A 19681-nucleotide genomic window follows, 5' to 3' on the forward strand; every position below is an offset into this window, starting at 1 on the left:
CAGTATATGATAAAGATATTTTTCATATTATTTAATCCACAATAGTTGGTATAGGGTAGTGGATAGAATGCTATCAACTATTCTGGTGGCTAGAATTCTATCAAGGAACACTTGATAGAAATTTCAGTTCTAACAATTACTAGCTGTGTAATTGTGCAGTGGGTAGACCATTGGGCCTAGAATCTGGAAGAATAATCTTCATGAGTTCAAATCTAGCCTCAGACACTAGCTTGTGACCCTGGGCAAGTCATTTAACCCTGTTTGCCTCAGTTTTCTTATCTGTACAATAAGCTGTAAAAGGAAATGGCAAACCATTCCAGTATCTTTGCCAAGAAAACACCAAACGGGGTTATAAAGAGTCTGACATGAGTGAAACAACAAAAACCATAGATGAGTCATAAACTCTCTGAGCCTTAATTTCTTTCATTCATGAAATGAGAATGATACCTACAGTATGTGCCCTACAGAGAGGCAGCTCTTTAGCCTAAGTTGCAGAGAAGGTGGCCACCTTCACTAGTAAAGGGAATTTCCTCATCTGAGAGTTCCTCATACCAACGAAAATCACAGATCCAGTCCTTAACCCAACCTACCTCCCAGGCTTAGTGTGCAGGACATGTTAGGTGATGTATGTAAAATGGTTTGCAAATCAGTAAAGATGTCATATAGTTTTATAATAACCATAATAATAGTGATAATTACTCCTGGTCAAGAAGTGCCCCCAAAAACTGTAGTGCCCGGAGCCCCTAAACACATGGGTCCCCATCATTCTACCTCAGGTTTAAAGTACTCCATGAGTCAGCATCCATACACAACCACAGATCACAAGCCCCACCTTTTTGTTCCTTTTATTAGACCAACAAGATGACACATGAGTTCCACAGCAAAAGACATTGAATCAGATACCATAGCAATATAAATGACAAGAAAGTTCTTCTATGTAGACAGGGATACCCTCTCTCAAAAGTAACCATACCATCAGTGGAGGATGGAATATGCATGGAAGGAAATATGACCATGAAACACACATGGCCAAGAAACCTGCCTGGAAGGGCACTTACCCAGGGAATACAGCTCTCCGTTGCTGCTCTAGCCTTCTGCTAAGCATCTTCGCTGATCCCAACTCCATTGCTTTCTGGGGCCATCTGCTGAATTGTGACCCTCCCAGCTAGGAGAGGGCTCGTCCAGCCAGCCAGCCAACAAAAGCCAATGAAAGCCTTCAGGCTTAAATTAAATCCACCTTTTTGAAATCCTTTTCTCTTGCTGCCTAGTCTCTTTTTTTAAATTTTTATCTAAGTTATGGTCTGAAATTCCTTTTAATCCCTGGGGTTACTCACCTGGATTTTCTTGATGTCACTGAGTGTTCTACTGAGCACAACTCCAAAGGAGATGATGGAACTAGGATGAGCAGATTCTTCTCAACTTTCACCATGCTGATGGTTGCCATGTTAATCAACAAAGAAGCGAGACTGAAAAAGGACCACGTGGAGCCAATGAAACTGAACATTTTTGCTTTAACAAGCAAAGTTTCTATCCTCTTAACACAACTTTAGCTCCTCTTTGTACTCTGTATCTAGCCAAACTGGTCTAATCTTTGTCCTCCTGAACCTACCCTATGTTCGCCCACATGCATGTGTTTGCTCATAATGTTCGCTCTTCTCAGAATTCCATCCCTTCCTTTTGTCAACTGCTGACTTCCTACCTACTTTAAAGCCCAACTCTCCACCACCTCCAGCATGACACCTTCCATTTTCTGCCCAGTGGTAACAAATTTCATCCTCCAACTTCACAGAGCATGTTGTTTTGACTCTATCCACTGCACTTTTATGGAATAATTGCTGTCATCATTTTCTGAGTTTGGGTTTTATCCACCACCAGACTATAAGCTCTATGAAAGCAAGGGCCTGTATCTTATTAAGAAACCGTGACTATCTTATTTAAACTTTGCAACTTCCGCAAACTTAGTATACCACCATGGATTAGTAAAAAAAAATGTTTTCTGAATAACTGAATGAATAAATATTGTTATGATATCTATACATTGAGACGAACTGGGAACCATGACTGCCCATGTCAGCTGTGATTGGCTAAATCTTTATGACTTCTATAGGTAAAATGGAGACCATTTTAGTATAGTAGAAGCAGTACTAGATTGGGAATCAAAAGATCTGGGTTCCAGTTTTGGTTCTGCTACTAAATAGTGATGTGAACTTGGACAAGTTACTTCATCTTTCTGGCCCTCAGTTTCCTCATCTGTAAAATGAGGGATTTGTACTTGGTGATTTCTTAAGTTCCCATGCAGCTGTCAAATTCTAGTAAAAGGCTGCAGTAGAAAGGGCTGGAATTAGTCATTCATTCATTGAATTCCTTGTATTTGTATTAACACTTCCTCTTCCCCATAGTGCCTTCAACAACATCCTCAGCAACCTTGGTCATGTACTTCTGGGCTTCCTCTTCCTCCTGATAGTCTTGCGTAGGGACATCCTCCACCGAAGATCATTGGAAGCCAAAGACATCTTTGCGATGGTAAAGGAACAATGCCTGAATTGGGGTTGGGCTGGTTGGGAGGATCAGGATCAAGTATGGGGAATGGCTAAAGAAAGAACACCATGCTTTATGGACCCATTACAGTGTGGAATAATGGGCTCCATGATGCCATGAATATAGTAATATTCTAAAGACTTATCAGTGATCATGAATATTTTTCTATTTACCACATTTTTTCTTCTTTTAGGAATATGGAATTCCCAAACACTTTGGTCTTTTCTATGCTATGGGCATTGCTCTGATGATGGAAGGAGTGCTCAGTGCTTGCTACCATGTCTGCCCTAATTACTCCAACTTCCAATTTGGTAATCAGAATTTGTTGCAATTTGTTACAATACAAAAATTTACAAAAAAATACAAAAATACTAAAATTTAATTATAAGAAGGCTAGCCTAGGACCATGAAAAAGAGTGCTAGAGTACCCTTTAAATAAATTAATGTCTTTTATGGGTTATTTGTTGCAGGAATTATGAAATGAAGTTAATCCATTTAATCTATCAGTGCATATGTATGAATATATTCGTATATGTGCACGTGTTCATATATGTGTGTTTGTGTGTACATGTATAAATCTAGGTACACATTCATATATGTATTGTGTTTGTGTGTGTACACATATATCTGAATATGTATGTATATATATGTAATGGTGGAGTAAATGGATTAACTTCATTTGAAGTTCATTTGAAGCAACAGGTAACCTGTAAAAGGATGCACATACACATGTATATATACATATACACATACATACATAAATCTTAGACAGCCCGTAATTAAAGTAGACTGGCTCACATTTGGGAACTTTCTCATTCCTTTGGATGCCTGACCCCCAAGCTGCATACATATTCTGACCAACACTATTTTCCTAGTAATTCTATATGACTGCACATCCTGGAATATCTTGATCTCAGAAGAATGCAAATTGTAGATGGACCAAAGGGGGATCAGAACATAGATAGTGGGTATAAGCAGAAAATTTCTGATGAAGACTTATGAGTGAGAAGTGACATAAAATGTATCATCAAAGGCATGTATGACCTGGAAATGACATAGACCCTTCTGTGAGAATGTGGGATAACAGATAGGCAGACAATTGCTATATTGGTCAATCCATGAAATATTAAAATAGCCACAGAAAGAACTCTAGCACATCATGGTGCCTAGCACAGAGTAGGTGCTTAATAAATGCTGATTGACATTGAGAATATTTTCTATCAAAAGTCATGAACAAGAATCACATGGTATGAATAGCTCTGGGGGGACTGTAATCTGCATCTGTGAAGGCCATACCCACAAATGAAATCATGGATCTACCAAAAGATTTAATAGTGTCTTTTCAATGATGAAAGGATCTAAGAGCACGTAGGAAAGGAGCATCCTTCTCCTATGGACTGCATCCCCTTAGATAACACTAAACAAATAGTAATGGTTCTGCTAATTAACTGTTCTGGTTGATTAGCATGAATTAAGTGCCAGGGTATGAAACAGGATATGAAAACCTTGAAAGAGTTACCTCAGTGACTCTAAACTTTGAAGGACTGCATAGTGGAAGTAGGATTAACAATCTGGTCGTGTGGCCATGCTCTGGATGTTATGTGGGTAATAGCTTCTTGATGGGATTTAAATAAATACCAAGAAGACCCCTGAACCCAAAAAATATCTCCCTCACACTAACTGAAATTCATTTCACTTTCATACACTGCCTGAAGTTTAACTATTAGAGATTCCATTCTTTAGATCAATAAAATCCATTTTGAATGCAAATAGGATTCCAAGCTCTAATAGTCATACAAAAAATGCTCTAAATCACTAATAATGAGAGAAATGCAAATTAAAAGAATTCCAAGGTTCAGCCACACACCCATCAAATTGATAAAGTTGACACAAAAAGACATATAACAAATGCTGTTAGAAAATAGGTACCTTAATACACTATTGGTAGAGCTATGAATTGGTGCAACCATTTTGGAAAACAATTTGGAATGATGTCCCAAAAGTTATTAATCTATGCATACCATTTGATGTGAAACCACCATTAAGTTTATACCCAAAAAAAATCAGAGAAAGAGGAAAAGGATCCATATATAAAAAATACTTATAATGTCTCTTTTTTGGGGTAGCAAAGAATCTGAAACCTAGAGGGTGTCCATCAATTGGGGAATGGCTGAGCAAGTTATGGAATATGAATGTGATGGAATACTATTGTGTTGTAAGAAATAATGAAAGGGATAGTTTCAGAGAAACTTGGGAAGATTTGTATGAACTGATATAGAGTGAAGTGAACAGAACCAAGAGAAAAATTTACACAATAACAATATTGTAAAGACAAATAACTTCGGAAGACTTGAGAATTCTGATCAACATAATAACCAATCATTACTCCAAAGAACTCATGATGAAACATGCTGCCCACATCTGGGCAGAGATATGATGGACTCAGAGTACAGATTGAAATGCATATATATTTTGAACATGGCCAATACAGGAATTTGTTAATAAGTTTTTTTTCTTTTTCTCCATGGTGGGGGTGGGGGAAAGAGGATAAATTTTTGACTGAAAAAAATTTTTTTTAATTAAAAAATAAATGAAAACATATCTGGAAAGAGATAGCATCAAGTGGGTATGGTCAATTATTCATATTTTATTATGAATTAGTTTAGCTGAGATATGCCCCCTAAGGGAATTGGGAATTTTTTGTTGGACCAGAAAAAAGAGTGAGTTATGGTAGAGAAAGAAGTATCATTTGAAATATAAGGGTCTGTCAGGAAGACAGAAGTGGGGATGGGGAAGAAGGAATCTCTGGTTAGCCAAAGCACAGCATGAAGATACCAATGTGCCCAAGGGGGTATAAGAGAGGGACAACCCAGAAGTAGGAGAGTAATGAAAAAATAAGTCAGAAGATGGGTCTCTATGTGAATGAAGACTGTCTACCTCACCTTGCTTCCCCAGACACCTCCTTCATGTACATGATTGCGGGACTCTGCATGCTGAAGCTCTATCAGACCCGCCATCCTGACATCAATGCCAGTGCCTATTCTGCCTATGCATCTTTCGCTGTGGTCATCTGTCTGACTGTCCTTGGAGTGGTATGTCTGTCTTAATCTCATTTTTGGAAAAGGGGGCTCATAACGTTTGAACAAAAGTGAAATGATGATCTACACACAGATTGGGAGAATTGGGCCAGGGTTCTAATTCCAACTCTAATAAGGAGATGTATTACTTTAGTCAAGTCATTTATCATTCTGGACTTCCGATTCCTCATCTGAAATGTAAGAATTGAACTTGACAGAACATAAATTTAGGGTTAAAAAGGATCTTAGTTGGGGCAGCTAATTGGTACAGTGAATAGGGAGGGCACAGGCCCTGGAGTCAGAAGGACCTGAGTTCAAATCCAACCTCAGACACTTGACATCCTTACTAGCCATGTGACCTTGAGCAAGTCACTTAACCCCAATTGCCTTGCCTTCCCCCCTGTGGGGGGGGGGGCGGGGAAGAATGAAAAAGAACCTTAGAGATCATATTGTCCAGCTCCCTCTTTTTACAGATGAAGAAATTTAGACCCAAAGGAGTTAAATGATTTAACCAAGGTCATACCAGTAGGAAGCAGGAGAGTTGTTTTTAAGTCTAAATCCAGTATTATTTCTACTGCACTAATTTCTTTCTTGCCATTCAATGATCCTAAGTCACTCTGAGAGTTACCATCAACCTACTCTTAAACTCTGTACAAGTCTCCTAGGTTCAGTTTGTGTCTGACTCTTCATGACCCTGTTTGGGGGTTTCTTGGCAAAGATGCTGGAGTGGTTTGCTACTTCCTTCTCCAGCTCTTTTTACAGATGAGGAAACCAAGGCAAAAAGGGTGAAGTGACTATCATGTTAGAGTTCTATTTTTATCCTTAACATATCCTTTCCGAATAAAAGGAACAAGATTATTGTATCTACTTTACAGAGTGAAAGGAAAAGCCCAGTAGTGAAGAGAATTTCCTCAAGGCCACTCAGTCAGTGTTGTGGCCTGCACCTCAAAGCTCAGGTTTCATTTGGGTTCGTTCCATCACTGCATCTTTAAGACCCTGATTCTGTGGTTACTGGTTGAGATTATCCATCCTCTGTTCCACGGTTAGGGTTTCTTCCAAAGTTTTATTGATGCCTTTTGTTTTTTACACCAGTCATTTGTTTCCCAATATACAGAATCCAACCCTCGTTTAAAAAATAAGAAAGGAAAGAAAGAAAAGTCATTCCAATAAAATCAACTGACAAAAACAACTATTTTTCGCAGCATTCTCTCAGCTTCTCCCAGAATAACATCTGTAGGGTCCCACCTCTCTCCTTAGAGGAAGGAGATGTGTCTCTCCATCTGGCCTCCAGGACTGACTGGTCATTGCAAGTAATCTGAGCTAAAGGATTCACCCAAAATCATCCAGGAAGTAGTCATACCACCTCTTAGTTTTGTTTTTATTTAGACTGTTCTGGTCATCCACAAAGTCTGAATCCCATACCTCTTTTTGGCTTGGAGGCAACCCTAGGTTCTCAAAGGTTATGCCAGCAAAGAGTCAGCTCTAGCAGGTTCCACCATGCTGTAAAAGCTTAAAATATTGATCTGGCAACAAGCTAACCCTGTTTTCCAAGGAGAAGTCTAGCTAAGTACAGAGTCTCCTCACTGGTCACTTGATAGTGAATTCTTAGGCCATGGCAACCCATGAAATAAAGACAAATACAAAATGGCCTTCAGACCTGCATGACCCACTTCTGCTTCTGCAGTGAAGTGGAAAAGGAGGCAAAGAAGGCTAAGAATCACACAGATTTTAGAACATCTATAAACTTTAACTCAGCTATTGGTATTGTAAATGTGAGATCCTTATCCAATGACTGGCTACCAGACTCATCTCCCTCTGATATTACCTGCCATTTACCCTGTATATGTGCTATGTGTACATATACACATGTGATATATATGTGTACATGCATGTACATACATGTACACATACATGTCTGTGGATGGGTGGTGCATGTGTGCGCGCACACGCACACATACACGCACATAGTTGTTTGTAAGTTGTTGTAATGTAATGCCAAAAGAAGGCAACTTCCCAGGTTCAAAATACCAGCATAGGTGCTCTCTATTTTATTCAGTGACAAACCAAGAACAGAGAAGATCAAAACATGACATCATTCAAAATACAGCATTTACTAAGTGTGATTAAATAATCTCCAAGTACTACCCCACCCCAGGACCTTCCAATCATTCAATCAATTACAAAGTCTCTGTTCTAAATACTTCTCCACCCCTAGGCTATACCTTAATTAAGTCCACCACAAAGCCCCTCTTCTCAAATGGAGATTAGTTTCCAAACATAAGGTCAAAAGTTCCCCACCCCTGGATCACAATTGAATCTACCCCAGAGTTACATCAAGTTTAAACACAGCACTTAATACCCAAATGGAGGTCTTTTCTTCATCTTGACACGAGGCAAGTTCTCAGCAATCTTAGTTCCTGGGGAGACAAGGCTTAGCAAAGCCACAAGATACATTGCCAGTCCCTTCATGAATTTATCCTCTGTCTGTAGAACAGTCCTAGAACCCCTGAACACATTAGCAAAGCCCTCTCCCAGGATTTCTGTAAACATACAACAAGAAAATCCTTCTTCAGGGCTTCTGAACCAACAGAAAGGCTCCCAGACCCCTGCAACAACAGCACTGTCCTTCACCAGTGGACAGTATTCATTCTGTCTGCAGGACAGTCTCCAGACCCCTGCAACAACAGCACTGTCCCTCACCAGTGGACAGTATTCACTCTCTGTCTGCAGGACAGTCTCAGGGCTTCTTAACCAAAAGCCAGGTTCCAGGACTTCTTCAACAAAAGGACTGTCTTTCACCAGTGGACAAATCTGGCAAAACAACATCAAAACAGACAGACAAAGTACCAGCAACACAGCCATGTCTCCTCAGTCCTTGGCAGCTCAGGGGGCAGGTCTCAAAAGTCCAGGGCAATTCAAAGCGGCCACCAGCAATTCTCTTAGTCTCTCTCTCTCCAGGAGGTGCTGCTTCCAAAAAGATCTTCCACCTCTCTCTAGTGTCTCTCCAAATCTACATCACCAGCTCCTCCCAGTTCAGGACTTTCTTTTCACATCAACAAGCCCATCCCACAGGTGGGATTAACAAACTCTGGGTTTTAACACAATCAATTTGAAAACCAAGCCAATACAGGGGAATCTTTAATTGCCATTACTATCACAGTTGTCACCCCCATTAGGATTTAATTCTTAGAATCACACAAGATCTGGCAGCAGCTACATTAAAAGACCACAGGTCATGGAAGGTCATACATCAAGGAGCAAAAGAAATAGGATTGTGGCCAAAAATGTCATAACCAGTAAAGATAAGGATAATCCTGAATGAAAAAAAATGAATATTTAATTAATTGCTAGACTTTCAGGATTTTATTGCACCAACAACCTGAACTCAATAGAAAATTTGACATACAAGATTCAAGAGAAATTTAAGGTAAACATTAAAGACTAATTATAAGGGACTGAATAAGGACAAATTGTTTACTTTTTATACAAGAAAATACAAACTGTCTAAAATTATTATTAATAACTGGATAGTTATTTAAAAAATATTAGTGTAAAGCTGAGTATGATGTGATTCTAAAAAGTAAAACCATCTAGAAAGAGGTAAAAAGAGTAATTATACGAATGAGGTGTGAGAAGAAGAATTGTCACAGAGGAATTAGAGGGAGGAGGAGGGCTGACAGTGTTGGAACCCTGCTTTCATCAGGACTGGCTTAAAGAGGGAACAATACACATATATTTAAAAGGATATAAAAGTATTCTAAATTCAGAAAGAAATAAAAGGCTAAGGGGATGGTGGGGAGAAGATAAGGGAGGGAAGATTAACAGGAATGGCATAAAGAGGGAATAACATATTATTATGGAAAACTATAAAAGTCTTCTAAATTCAAATAGAAACAAGAGGATAAGGGGAAAGGGTAGGGCCAAGAGAACAAAGGAGGCTTCTTTGGAGGGATGGGTAGGTTAAATAATATGGGGACAAGGTAGCAAGTAGAAGTAAAGTAGAGGAGTCAGGAGGGATAGGAAATAGATAAAAACAAAAAAGGTCAAGAGTAGACTTTATTAGGAAAAATAGTAGGGGTAATAATCATGATCTCAGACAAAGTTAAAGCTAAAATAAATTTAATCAAAAGAGAAAATAGGGAAACTAATACTATATGTCAGCCATATTGATCAATATTGTTTTAGACTACTTAAAATAACTGGACAGTATAAGGTTGGAATATGACTGTGGAGTAGGAAATAATGAGTTAGGACTTAGAAGACTATGGAAAAACTTGGACTTATGGAGGAAGATGTTATCCACCCTTTGAGAAACAGGACAAACAAGTGTAATACAGTTTTACAAAGATGCATGTGAATGTATATATATATATATATATATACATACATTTATCTAAATATATATAGTGTGTAAGTATATGTATGCATGTATATATATATGTTTCTGTGTATATGTGATCTATATGTATGTATATATGTATATCTGGGCTTAATTGTAGCCTTCTTTGGGGGGAGAAGGGGAAAAAAAGAACAAAGTAAAAAGTGCACAATAGAGAACAAAAGAAATTAAACAAGGAAGCAAAGAAAAGATGGACAGCTCTGAACACAATATGTAGTATTTATTATATAGGCTTTCTTCAAATGGGAATTTATTGCTGTAAATTTTTAATCTCTTACATTCTGCTGTGCACACGGCAATGCTTTTTTCTTTTTTATTTTGTATTTAAGTTTTAGCTTTAAGTTTATAATGTTTCTTTTTCTTTTCTCATTGCATATTTAAGTTTAAAATAAATTAATAATTTTTAAAAAGAATTTTAATTCTTTGAGAGCAGGGACCATGCTTTTGCCTATGTATAGTCTGTGCTTGCTTAACACGGTTAGTGCTGAGCATACAGAAAGAGCTTAATAAATGTTTGTTGATGATGATACTGGAGAAGTTGTATCATATCAATCTTGAAAATCTTACTAAAAATAAAACCAGAAGAAGGAAATGTTAACTAAATGGAATGATGGCCAATAGACACTCCTTGGAGGGGAGACAAAAAAAAGGAGTTGACAGTTAGTTGTATCATTTGCCCAGAGACAATAAAAAAAATCATTTCATGGGATAATTAGTCATTTTATACTGCAGTGCTCATAATTTTAGCTTGCACACTAGCATCAGTTGCAGTGGATGAACAGGTCAAGAAATTCTGTAACAAACTTGTTAAGACCTTCGAAATTAAATCAACATGCACTTTAATACTTCATATCTTCATTGAAATGGTGGCAATAGACAAGAATAAGATGAGAAATATTTCAGAAAACATCAATCAAGAAGAAGGAATGAAAAAGTAGAAGGTGTGTGTAGAGGTTTGTAGAAGCCTCACATCTCTGTCATGACTACTTTATTCCAGAAAAATCAGTAGGTGCTAGATATGGAAGACATTAAACATAACAAAAAATGAAAATGATTAATAGACTGGAAAGACTCATTCATTGTTGGTGTGAGTCATATTTTAATCAGCTGTCTTTGTATAGCCAAATCACCATTTTTGTTAGAGAAAATATCAGAATTAGTATAAAACTAGAAGAAATAATAATAATGAGAAGAGGAGGTGGCTAGGTGGCTCAGTGAATAGAGTACCAGGCCTGGAGTCAGGAGGACCTGAATTTAAATCCGGCCTCAGACTCTTAACACTTACTAGCCGTGTGACCTTGGGCAAGTCACTTAACCCCAATTGCCCTGCCTTCCCTCTCCAAAAAGCAAAATAATAATAATAATAATGAGAAGATATTCGATGCAATTGCAACAACTCCAACCTGACCTATTTAAATAAGTAATTAATATCAGAAATGGATAATGGATAGTATAAAGGACACTGATGTCAGTTAAAATGGTTTTATACAGAACTTTAACTGATATATATCAATTTCCATAACAAGAAAAATCAAAACAGCTTAAAAATCAGCTTAGTCTGCAAAGATTTGACTAATTTGCCAAGAAGAGAGATGGTAGCCAAAAGCAGCACTGGTTTAGAATATAAACTTGTTTGCAAATCTTATAAAGAAGGATGACAGAAGTTTATAAGTAGTTTTGCCTCAAAAAGCAAGTAAAGTAGAAGAGGGTGAAATCAATTAAAAGAAAGCTTGACCAAAAAACCAACTAAGCAGCATCATTTTAAGGGCATTTAAGGATGAAAAGGGAAGGAAGACAACATAAAAAAATGAAAAAAAAGATACAAAGGTTTCATAATAAACTATTTTCACCATCAAATAGAACAAGTTGGATTTTAACATCATATTACAAGTGAAGCAGAAATGGCAACTAAAGATAACAAGATGGGGAAAGAAGCCAAATAAATAGAGGAGATCCATACTGGAGGTGACACAGTTCTGAGGGCATTAAGGGAATGATTCATAAAACATATGAAAGTTGTTGTCAACAACACTATGAAAGTGGAAATGATACCAAAGGGGTGGGAAAATTTTCACATTAGTCATACCCCCACAAAAAAAAGATAACCAAAAAACATTAACAACTATTGATCTCTGTGCCCATTTTCCTATCTATAAAAATTTTAATGAGACTTATCTCCATACCACATCAAAAGCATCCTTGCTGAGGGTATTGGTAGGGAACAAGTAGATTTTTGCAAACAATATTCTGCAGTGAACTACATCTTTACCACCACACAGCTGACTAAAAGATGCAGAGAATACAAGTTCCTACTGTTCTTATTTTGTTTATGGTTTTATTTTTAAAAGCTTTGATTTAGAACAACATAAAAAGTATGTCTTTAGGGAGCTCTGTGATAGAAAAAGACTATGATTTGGTCATATGGTGATGGCAAGATATGACAGGTAGACAACTTGAGACATACACTAGTCTCTTCATGAGGTTAGGAGAAAGCAAGTTAGGGGAAAGCCTTTGGTGCGTTGGATGAACCCCATGTGACAAACTTATGGGAGCACGTGCACAAGAGTCACATGGGATAGGCAGGTATGGATGGGTTTTAATCTGCATTACTGTAGGGAATATTAGAATTGATGACATCATAGTTCTCTTGAATATTGGAGTCATCGTATAGCATCCCTGGTTATACTAACTGTTTCAACTCAGTCAAACATCAGCCCAAGTTAGTTTCTGAGTTCCTCATGTTTGCAGTTTCTTATTGTACCATAGTGGGGCAGCTGGGTGGCACAGTGGATAGAACACTGGACTTGGAATCAAAAAGACTGATCTTCATGAGTTCAAATTGAGTCTCAGACCCTTACGAGTTACCTGCCCCTAGACAAGTCACTAACTCTGTTGGCCTCAGTTTCCTCATCTGTAAAATAAGCTTGAGAAGGAAATGAAAAACCTCTCCAGGATCTTTCCCAAGAAAACCCTGAAATAGGGGCATAAAGAGTCAGACAGGACTAAAATGACTCAACAATAACATGGTAGCATTCAAATGTCATATTTTATTTAGCCATTTCTTAACTAATGGGAACCTACATTGATTTCAGTTGTTTACTATCACACAAAGTAACACTACAAATATTTTACTACATATGGGACTTGTTTTTCCTCTCTGACCTCTTTGGAGTCCAACATCTCACTGGATCAAAGAATTTTTTATTGGTCTCTTTGGGAAAAACCTGAAACTCAGATAGCAGTCACTTTCTTTTTCATTTATAGTTGTTTGGAAAAAACGATGTGTGGTTCTGGGTTATCTTCTCCGTGATCCACATTCTGGCATCCCTTGCACTCAGCACACAGATCTACTATATGGGCCGCTTCAAAATAGGTAAGTCACTTCTCTTATTTCTAAAGAAATTAATGTTTCCATTTATCTGATACCTCACTCGTTTATATCAACTGAAAGCATAATTTAAACTAATTCATAGGTTCAGTGAACTAGCCCTGTGTTATAATACGATAGTTTACATTCTTTTCAGGACTTTGGGCATCAAGATGGCAGGCCTTTTGTTACACATGGACATTTGTTTATATTTCACAAGTATGTCTGAATTTTATCAGTTCTTCTCTAAATCAGTGTTCTCCCAATCTTTTGGATGGTACATCTCTTTTAGTAAAAAAAAATTTTTAGCATTCCCTCTCAATGTGTATAGATAAATATATAGATAAATATACATATATACACATAAGCCTATATGTACATATATGTGCCTATTTGCCTTTATGTGTATATTTTTGCTTAATCATACACTACATGCATTATATACAAAGACTACTCTACTAATAATTATGTACATTTGAAGGTCTGGTTCTAAGTTGAGTTTATTTTTATATCTGGTTTTGATGGTTATCATAGTTTAAAAAGGGACCTCATAAGACACATAGATCCCAAGAAATGCATTTTCAGCTGTGCTTACTAAATCATGATTAATCTTTCAATCCCACCTACCAATTATGCACAGGTTTGTATTGAAGTTCAGCTAACAAGTGTCCATTTTCCCACTTTGTTCTTGCAACTAATCAGAAGGTGTTGTATTTTTCTATTTTTAATAAATGGGTTCAAAATCCACTGAAACTCTTCATTTGGAAAAAAAAAGTTTAAGCATTTTAGAAAATGCTGTTTCTGCATCTCTTAAGTGTGCAGATGTGAGAGCTTTTATGCACAGCACACTTACATAATTCTCAGCAACCTAGAAAGAAGATCAAGGATCCAGGAGTCTGGGGTGCTCAGTCGTGTCAGGGGCTGCAGAGAGTTCAAGAAGGATGAGGACTGAGAAAAGGCCATCAGATTTAGTGATTAAGAAGTCACCAGTAACTTTGAAATGAGCAGTTTCCATTGAGTGAGGAGGCAAGGATAAGAAGGATTTGAGAACCCAAAATAATGGAAGGATAAGCAGTGCCCTTGGCAGAAATAGAGAAGTTCAGAGGGGAGAGGAGTTTGGAGAAAAAGATACATTAATAAGGCTGTGATACAGATTGAAACCCATCTGTCTGCTTATCTTGTGTGGCTTGCCTTTTCCCACCAGAAATAAGAAGGCTAGATGAAGTGGGGGGCACTTATTATCTGCCCTAAGGCAAATCCTGCCCAACCCATGGATGCCCACTGTAGCCATGAGATGAAATGAGGGGCAGGATGGGCGTGTTGTGAGGACTTTCCCAGCAATGTCTGCACACTTGCTTTGGGTGCCATGGTTTTGGTTCACACTGAGAGGCCAATACTGGCACAGAAAGGGAGGGAGGTTTGGAATTCACACCACCATAGGAGACCAGCTTTAGACAGTAAGGAAGTATTGCACGATAATGGATAAAGGCGGTTGTATCCTTGCATTGGAGATAAGCCCCACTTATGACTTGCACCCCACTCTGCTAAGTTATACCTTGGAGTCATTCCATTACCCACTGTGGATTCACAGCTCTCTCTGTGCAGACCACTGCTTTAAATCCCTGGGAGCCAGGCTTAGGAAACAATTTTTGTGTCAGTGAAGTCTGATGCAGAAAAAAACCAAACCCTATTCAGCCAAATAAATCAGTTGATAAACTAGGTAATTTTGTCTCTGGTCAGTATATAGTCTTTAATTTTAATGTCCATTGCACCTACAAAGCTGTCTCTCAGAGACTGGTGCTGTCATTGGAGGAACTTGGTATAGAGTCAACCTGTTTTCTGGGATAAATCCAGATCATTTATGCAGGGAGATGATCTGTTTCCCAATTCTTAGCTCCAAGACATTTTATGTGGCAGGCACTTTTGTCTCATGTGTATGCCTGTAGAAATGAATTCTCCCACCCTTTAAAATAGGGTGGGATTGAGTGATCTGCATCAGGATCACACCCTATTTGGCCAAATAGTATTCGTTTTTATTGTCATGGGGTTTTTCCAGATGGATAAAGACATGGAAAAGTGAAAAAAAGGAAATTCTGAGTGTTTTGCAGCACGTTGACTTCATCTGAATTCATTCCAAAGCCAAGAAGATGTTGATTAGGTCGTAGATGCTCAAGCAAATCTAGCCTTATCTTGTAACTTACTTAGCTTTACTTGCAGTCCAAATGCTCCTTCCCTTGAAAACCTTCTGTGTAGGCACTCAAAACGTGAACAAGCAGAGCAGAAGAACCAAGAAAACAATAGGTTGGAAGTTTTTCAAATGGGATGTGAAGATATGTGCCCTGCCACAGAAAGCACCACAGGGCTTCTTCATTCACTCCCAATGCATTGCACTGACAATAGACTGCAAGAACATGAGAACACATGTATTGTATCATTTGATTCTATGTAAATGGGGGAACAGAGAGACCAGTCTTTATTCCCTCCAAGGGAATAATAAACTGAGTGTTTCATGTAATCAAATGTGTCAACCTGGACACACTCTTACAAACCATTTTTTTCTTCCTTCTACGCTTCCCCTGATTCAGATGTGTCTGACACAGGTAATGATAAGTCGTTCTCTCTTCTTGGGGTTCTTAGAAAATATTTGTAATAAAAGTGCTCCTGTTTTTGTCATTAGCAATGTTTTTGAATGCACTTTTGGGGGGGTTTGGTGGGGAAGAATATTTTCAGACAGACGGAGGAGGGAGAGGGAGAGAGAGAAATAGAGAGAGAGAGAGGGAGGGAGAGAGGGAGAGAGGGAGGAGAGACAGACTACAATTTCTGATGCTGAAAAGACAGTAATGAGCCTCAGGTCTCAAAGGTCTGTGGTGTGTACCACTTCTGTGTTTGGTTTTGCTATTCTTGTTATCATTCCAAAGCCATTTTTATAGGATCACAGATGTAGAGATGGAAAAAAAAAACCTTGCAAAGCATCTAGCCCAAACTTATCATTTTACAGATGAGGAAACTGAGACCTAGAGGGGAAATATTACTTATAAGGATATTCAGGTCTTCTTCCACCAAATCCAGTGTTCTTTCCATCTCATCAGTGCTAATATAACTGGGATTTGACCCAAGTCTGATGCATTTGGCATGCTGCTGCTTAAATGTAGCTCTGGATCAGTGCTGTATGTTGAGGCCAGACTGCAAACCTGCACAAAGGGTAGATTTGGAGCAAGAACTTTCGAGAGGCATTGAATAGATAGCCGTGGAGTACTGCCCACTCCTTTTCAAAAGACACCATGATTTCTGCCTGGAGAGAAGCCTGAGAACATCCATGAGGCTGATTATTCTTTTCTCCAATCTCTGAAAAGGTTACTGGACCAGAATGAGATCTACTTGTCTCCTAAATATTGCTGGTCTAGGGATAGGATTTTGGTTCAAAACAAAAAGCAGTTAACCTGAACATTCTTAAGGAGTGAGGAACGCCTCAGAATTACAGCGTCCCGCTTGGCTCCTGTCCTCCATCAAATTCAGATTACACAAAAGACTATCAGAACTGGCTGAGAGAAAGTAAAGTAATTTATACGAACAGATAGCAAACCAAAAAAGTGGAAAAGTCCTACAGATTAGAACACAACAAAAAAATAAATAGGCAGCAACGAACTCTTTGCTGAGAGCAAGATGAGATAAACCAAGAGATAGGCCACAATCTTACCCAAGAAGAAATTCTCCAAAGGCTCTAGAGAAGCGAGCTGGAAAACAGGGACATGTGGAGACCCTGGCTGCCCCAGTTGTTGATAGCTCCCCAAATCTTTGTCCCTCTCTCATATATCTGGGGTCAGTCCCAAAGAGAATCTGTGACCACAAATGTCCTCTCAAAGAAAGAATGTTTTTGTTCTATAAAGCTCTTGCCCCAACTCTCCCCTCACCCAGACTTGAACTAGCATTCTCTCCACCAACCCTGTCACGCCAAAGCGGCAGCATGAAGGCTTGGGTGAAGGCTTGGTTACTCTAATGTTCAACGTTACAGTCAGTCAGACCTTGGCTGTGTCCTGACCTATGGTGGCGTTGTTGTTTTGGTTTTTTTTTTTATAAACCCCACTTAGCAAGCTCTGTTTCCCAACTCCTTCTGATCTGAGTCTCCTGTTTTAGCTGTTTGGCCCCAGGAGCAGCACAGGTCTCAACATGATGGCACTGAACTGCCATGCTCTAGAGATTGGCCCTGGTCTATAGAATACCAATAAAATAACTAGGAATGAGAAAATAGGGTGATTTCAGTCATCCCATAAGGAAATGACACCAAGGAACCAAATTTAGCTTTTGAATTTAATCTCTGGCCAAAATGGTTCAGTCAACCAAATTGACTAACTTTCTGGACAAAAACTACTTGGTTATCTGTCGGTGGTTCTATCCCCAGCCTGCCTTGTATTTAATGCTTTCTCTAGCTCAGTAAGGGTAGCTACATAGCACAGTGGAGAAGCAGTGGATCTGGAGTCAGGAACATTCATCCTTCTGGGTTCAAATCTGACCTCAGACTCCTACTAAATATGTGACCTGGACAAGTCACTTAACCCTGTTGGCCTCGGTTTCCTCATCTGTAAAATGAGCTGGAGAAGGAAATGGCAAACCACTCCAGTGTCTTTGCCAAGAAAACCCCAAATGGAATCAAGAAGAATTTGACATGACTGAACAACAAAAACTAGCTCAGTAAAGACAGATAACACAGAAGGTAAAAATGCATGCCTTGTGAGCTAAAGTTGTTGAAATGTTTGTCATTTAATCCCAACATTCTTTCCCTTGATTTTTTAAAAATGGTGATGAGTTATAGGAAGTCAATCAGGCTTCTGTGCATAACTTTACTTATATGCCTCCTTGTTTCTACATTTTACTTAAATTCCCTCTGCCTTGTGAGAGTTTTGTATGTTCTTACTATTATTACGATTGATAATGAAAATAATAATAACAACAGGCACTCTTATGACACCTTAGGGTTACAAAGGCATGCTTTTTTTATTTTGCTTTTTTTTTCTTTTTGGAGGGAAGAAGGTAGGACAATTGGGGTTAAGTGACTTGCCCAAGGTCACACTGCTAGTAAGTGTTAAGTGTCTGAGGCCAGACGTGAACTCAGGTCCTCCTGACTCCAGGTCCGGTTCTCTATTCACTGCACCACCTAGCCACCCCCAGTTTACATTTTTTTAAGGCAATCAAGGTTAAGTGACTTGTCCAGGATCACACAGCTAGTAAGTATCTGAGTCCAAGATTTGAATTCAAGTCCTCCTGACTCCAGGGCCTGTGCTGTATCTACTATGCTACGGTGGCTAGATGCCCTGTATAGTTTACATTTGTTTGGCTTTCCCAAATATATATAACAGACCTATATAGGCACTCAAGGTGCCTTTATTTTTCCATATAGAAAATTCGGGGGGAGGGGGAAGAAAGAGAAAGAAAAAAGAAAAGGAAGGAAAGAAGGAAAATAAAGAAAGAAGGAAGGAAAGGGAAAGAAAGGAAAAGAGAGAAAGAAAAAAGGAAGGATAGAAAAGAAAGGAAAGAAAAAGAAAGAAAAGAGAAATAAATTAAAGAGGAGGCATTTAAGTAAAGAGAGGAGAGAGAGAGAGAGAGAGAGAGAGAGAGAGAGAGAGAGAGAGAGAGAGAGAGAGGCTCACAGAACCCATGAACAGATGCTGAAAGCACTTAAGGTTCTCACCATATCAACACTCCCTGAAGGTCAACTGGAAGTCTTCCTGACTTCAGACTTAGTACTCTATCCACTGCACCACCTACCTGCCCATCTAAGTCTATGATCCTGTAAAATTTCTGTTTCAAACCAAAACCAGTTGACTAGTAAGTTTAAGCTTTTTCTACATGATCTGTAGTTTTCTACACTTATGTAAGTAAACTCTTACCAAAACAATGACCACTATAAGAAAGACAGGTTAAAATATCTCCTACCCCAACTAGGGGGAAAGAAGAACTGTTTAAAAAATCAGGTTGACAAAGTCAGGTTTATGGATTAAGGGAGAAGATGCCCCAATCCCTTCCTGCAAGCAAAAAACCACCAGTTAAAATAAACTAAAAATTATGTTGAGTCAGCATAAAAGAAACAGCTGGACAAGGCTATCTTGTGCCTTGGCTACCCCCTGTTTGCAAGTGTTATCTGATAGACTAAGTTCCTCTCTCTTCTGTTTGGTCTTTTATCTGCGCAATATAAGATGCCCCGATTTGTCTTGCCTTGGTCAGTGTCATGCCAGCCCAGTGACTAGATGGTTCATTTTAACCAAGCTCTGTGAAATCCCTACTGTGGGCATGGTGCTGTTCCAG

At 38.6% G+C, this 19681-nt stretch overlaps 1 protein-coding gene across 8 annotated transcripts in view; it reads left to right on the top strand.

The window, feature by feature from the left end:
• Positions 1-19681, top strand: part of SIDT1 (SID1 transmembrane family member 1) — a 171126-nt gene that overhangs the window by 135354 nt on the left and 16091 nt on the right. For all 8 annotated transcript variants that reach the window (XM_069069883.1, XM_069069884.1, XM_069069886.1 and 5 more), the window contains 4 exons: positions 2400-2523; positions 2732-2849; positions 5494-5630; positions 13279-13387. In XM_069069883.1, the coding sequence (XP_068925984.1) occupies positions 2400-2523; positions 2732-2849; positions 5494-5630; positions 13279-13387 (488 nt within the window). The remainder of the gene's footprint in view (positions 1-2399; positions 2524-2731; positions 2850-5493; positions 5631-13278; positions 13388-19681) is intronic.

The sequence above is a fragment of the Petaurus breviceps genome, unplaced genomic scaffold (genome assembly GCF_028583685.1).
Source record: "Petaurus breviceps papuanus isolate PSGF00001 unplaced genomic scaffold, PetGlider_PUasm1.0 90792, whole genome shotgun sequence".
Classification (NCBI taxonomy): Eukaryota; Metazoa; Chordata; class Mammalia; order Diprotodontia; family Petauridae; genus Petaurus; species Petaurus breviceps.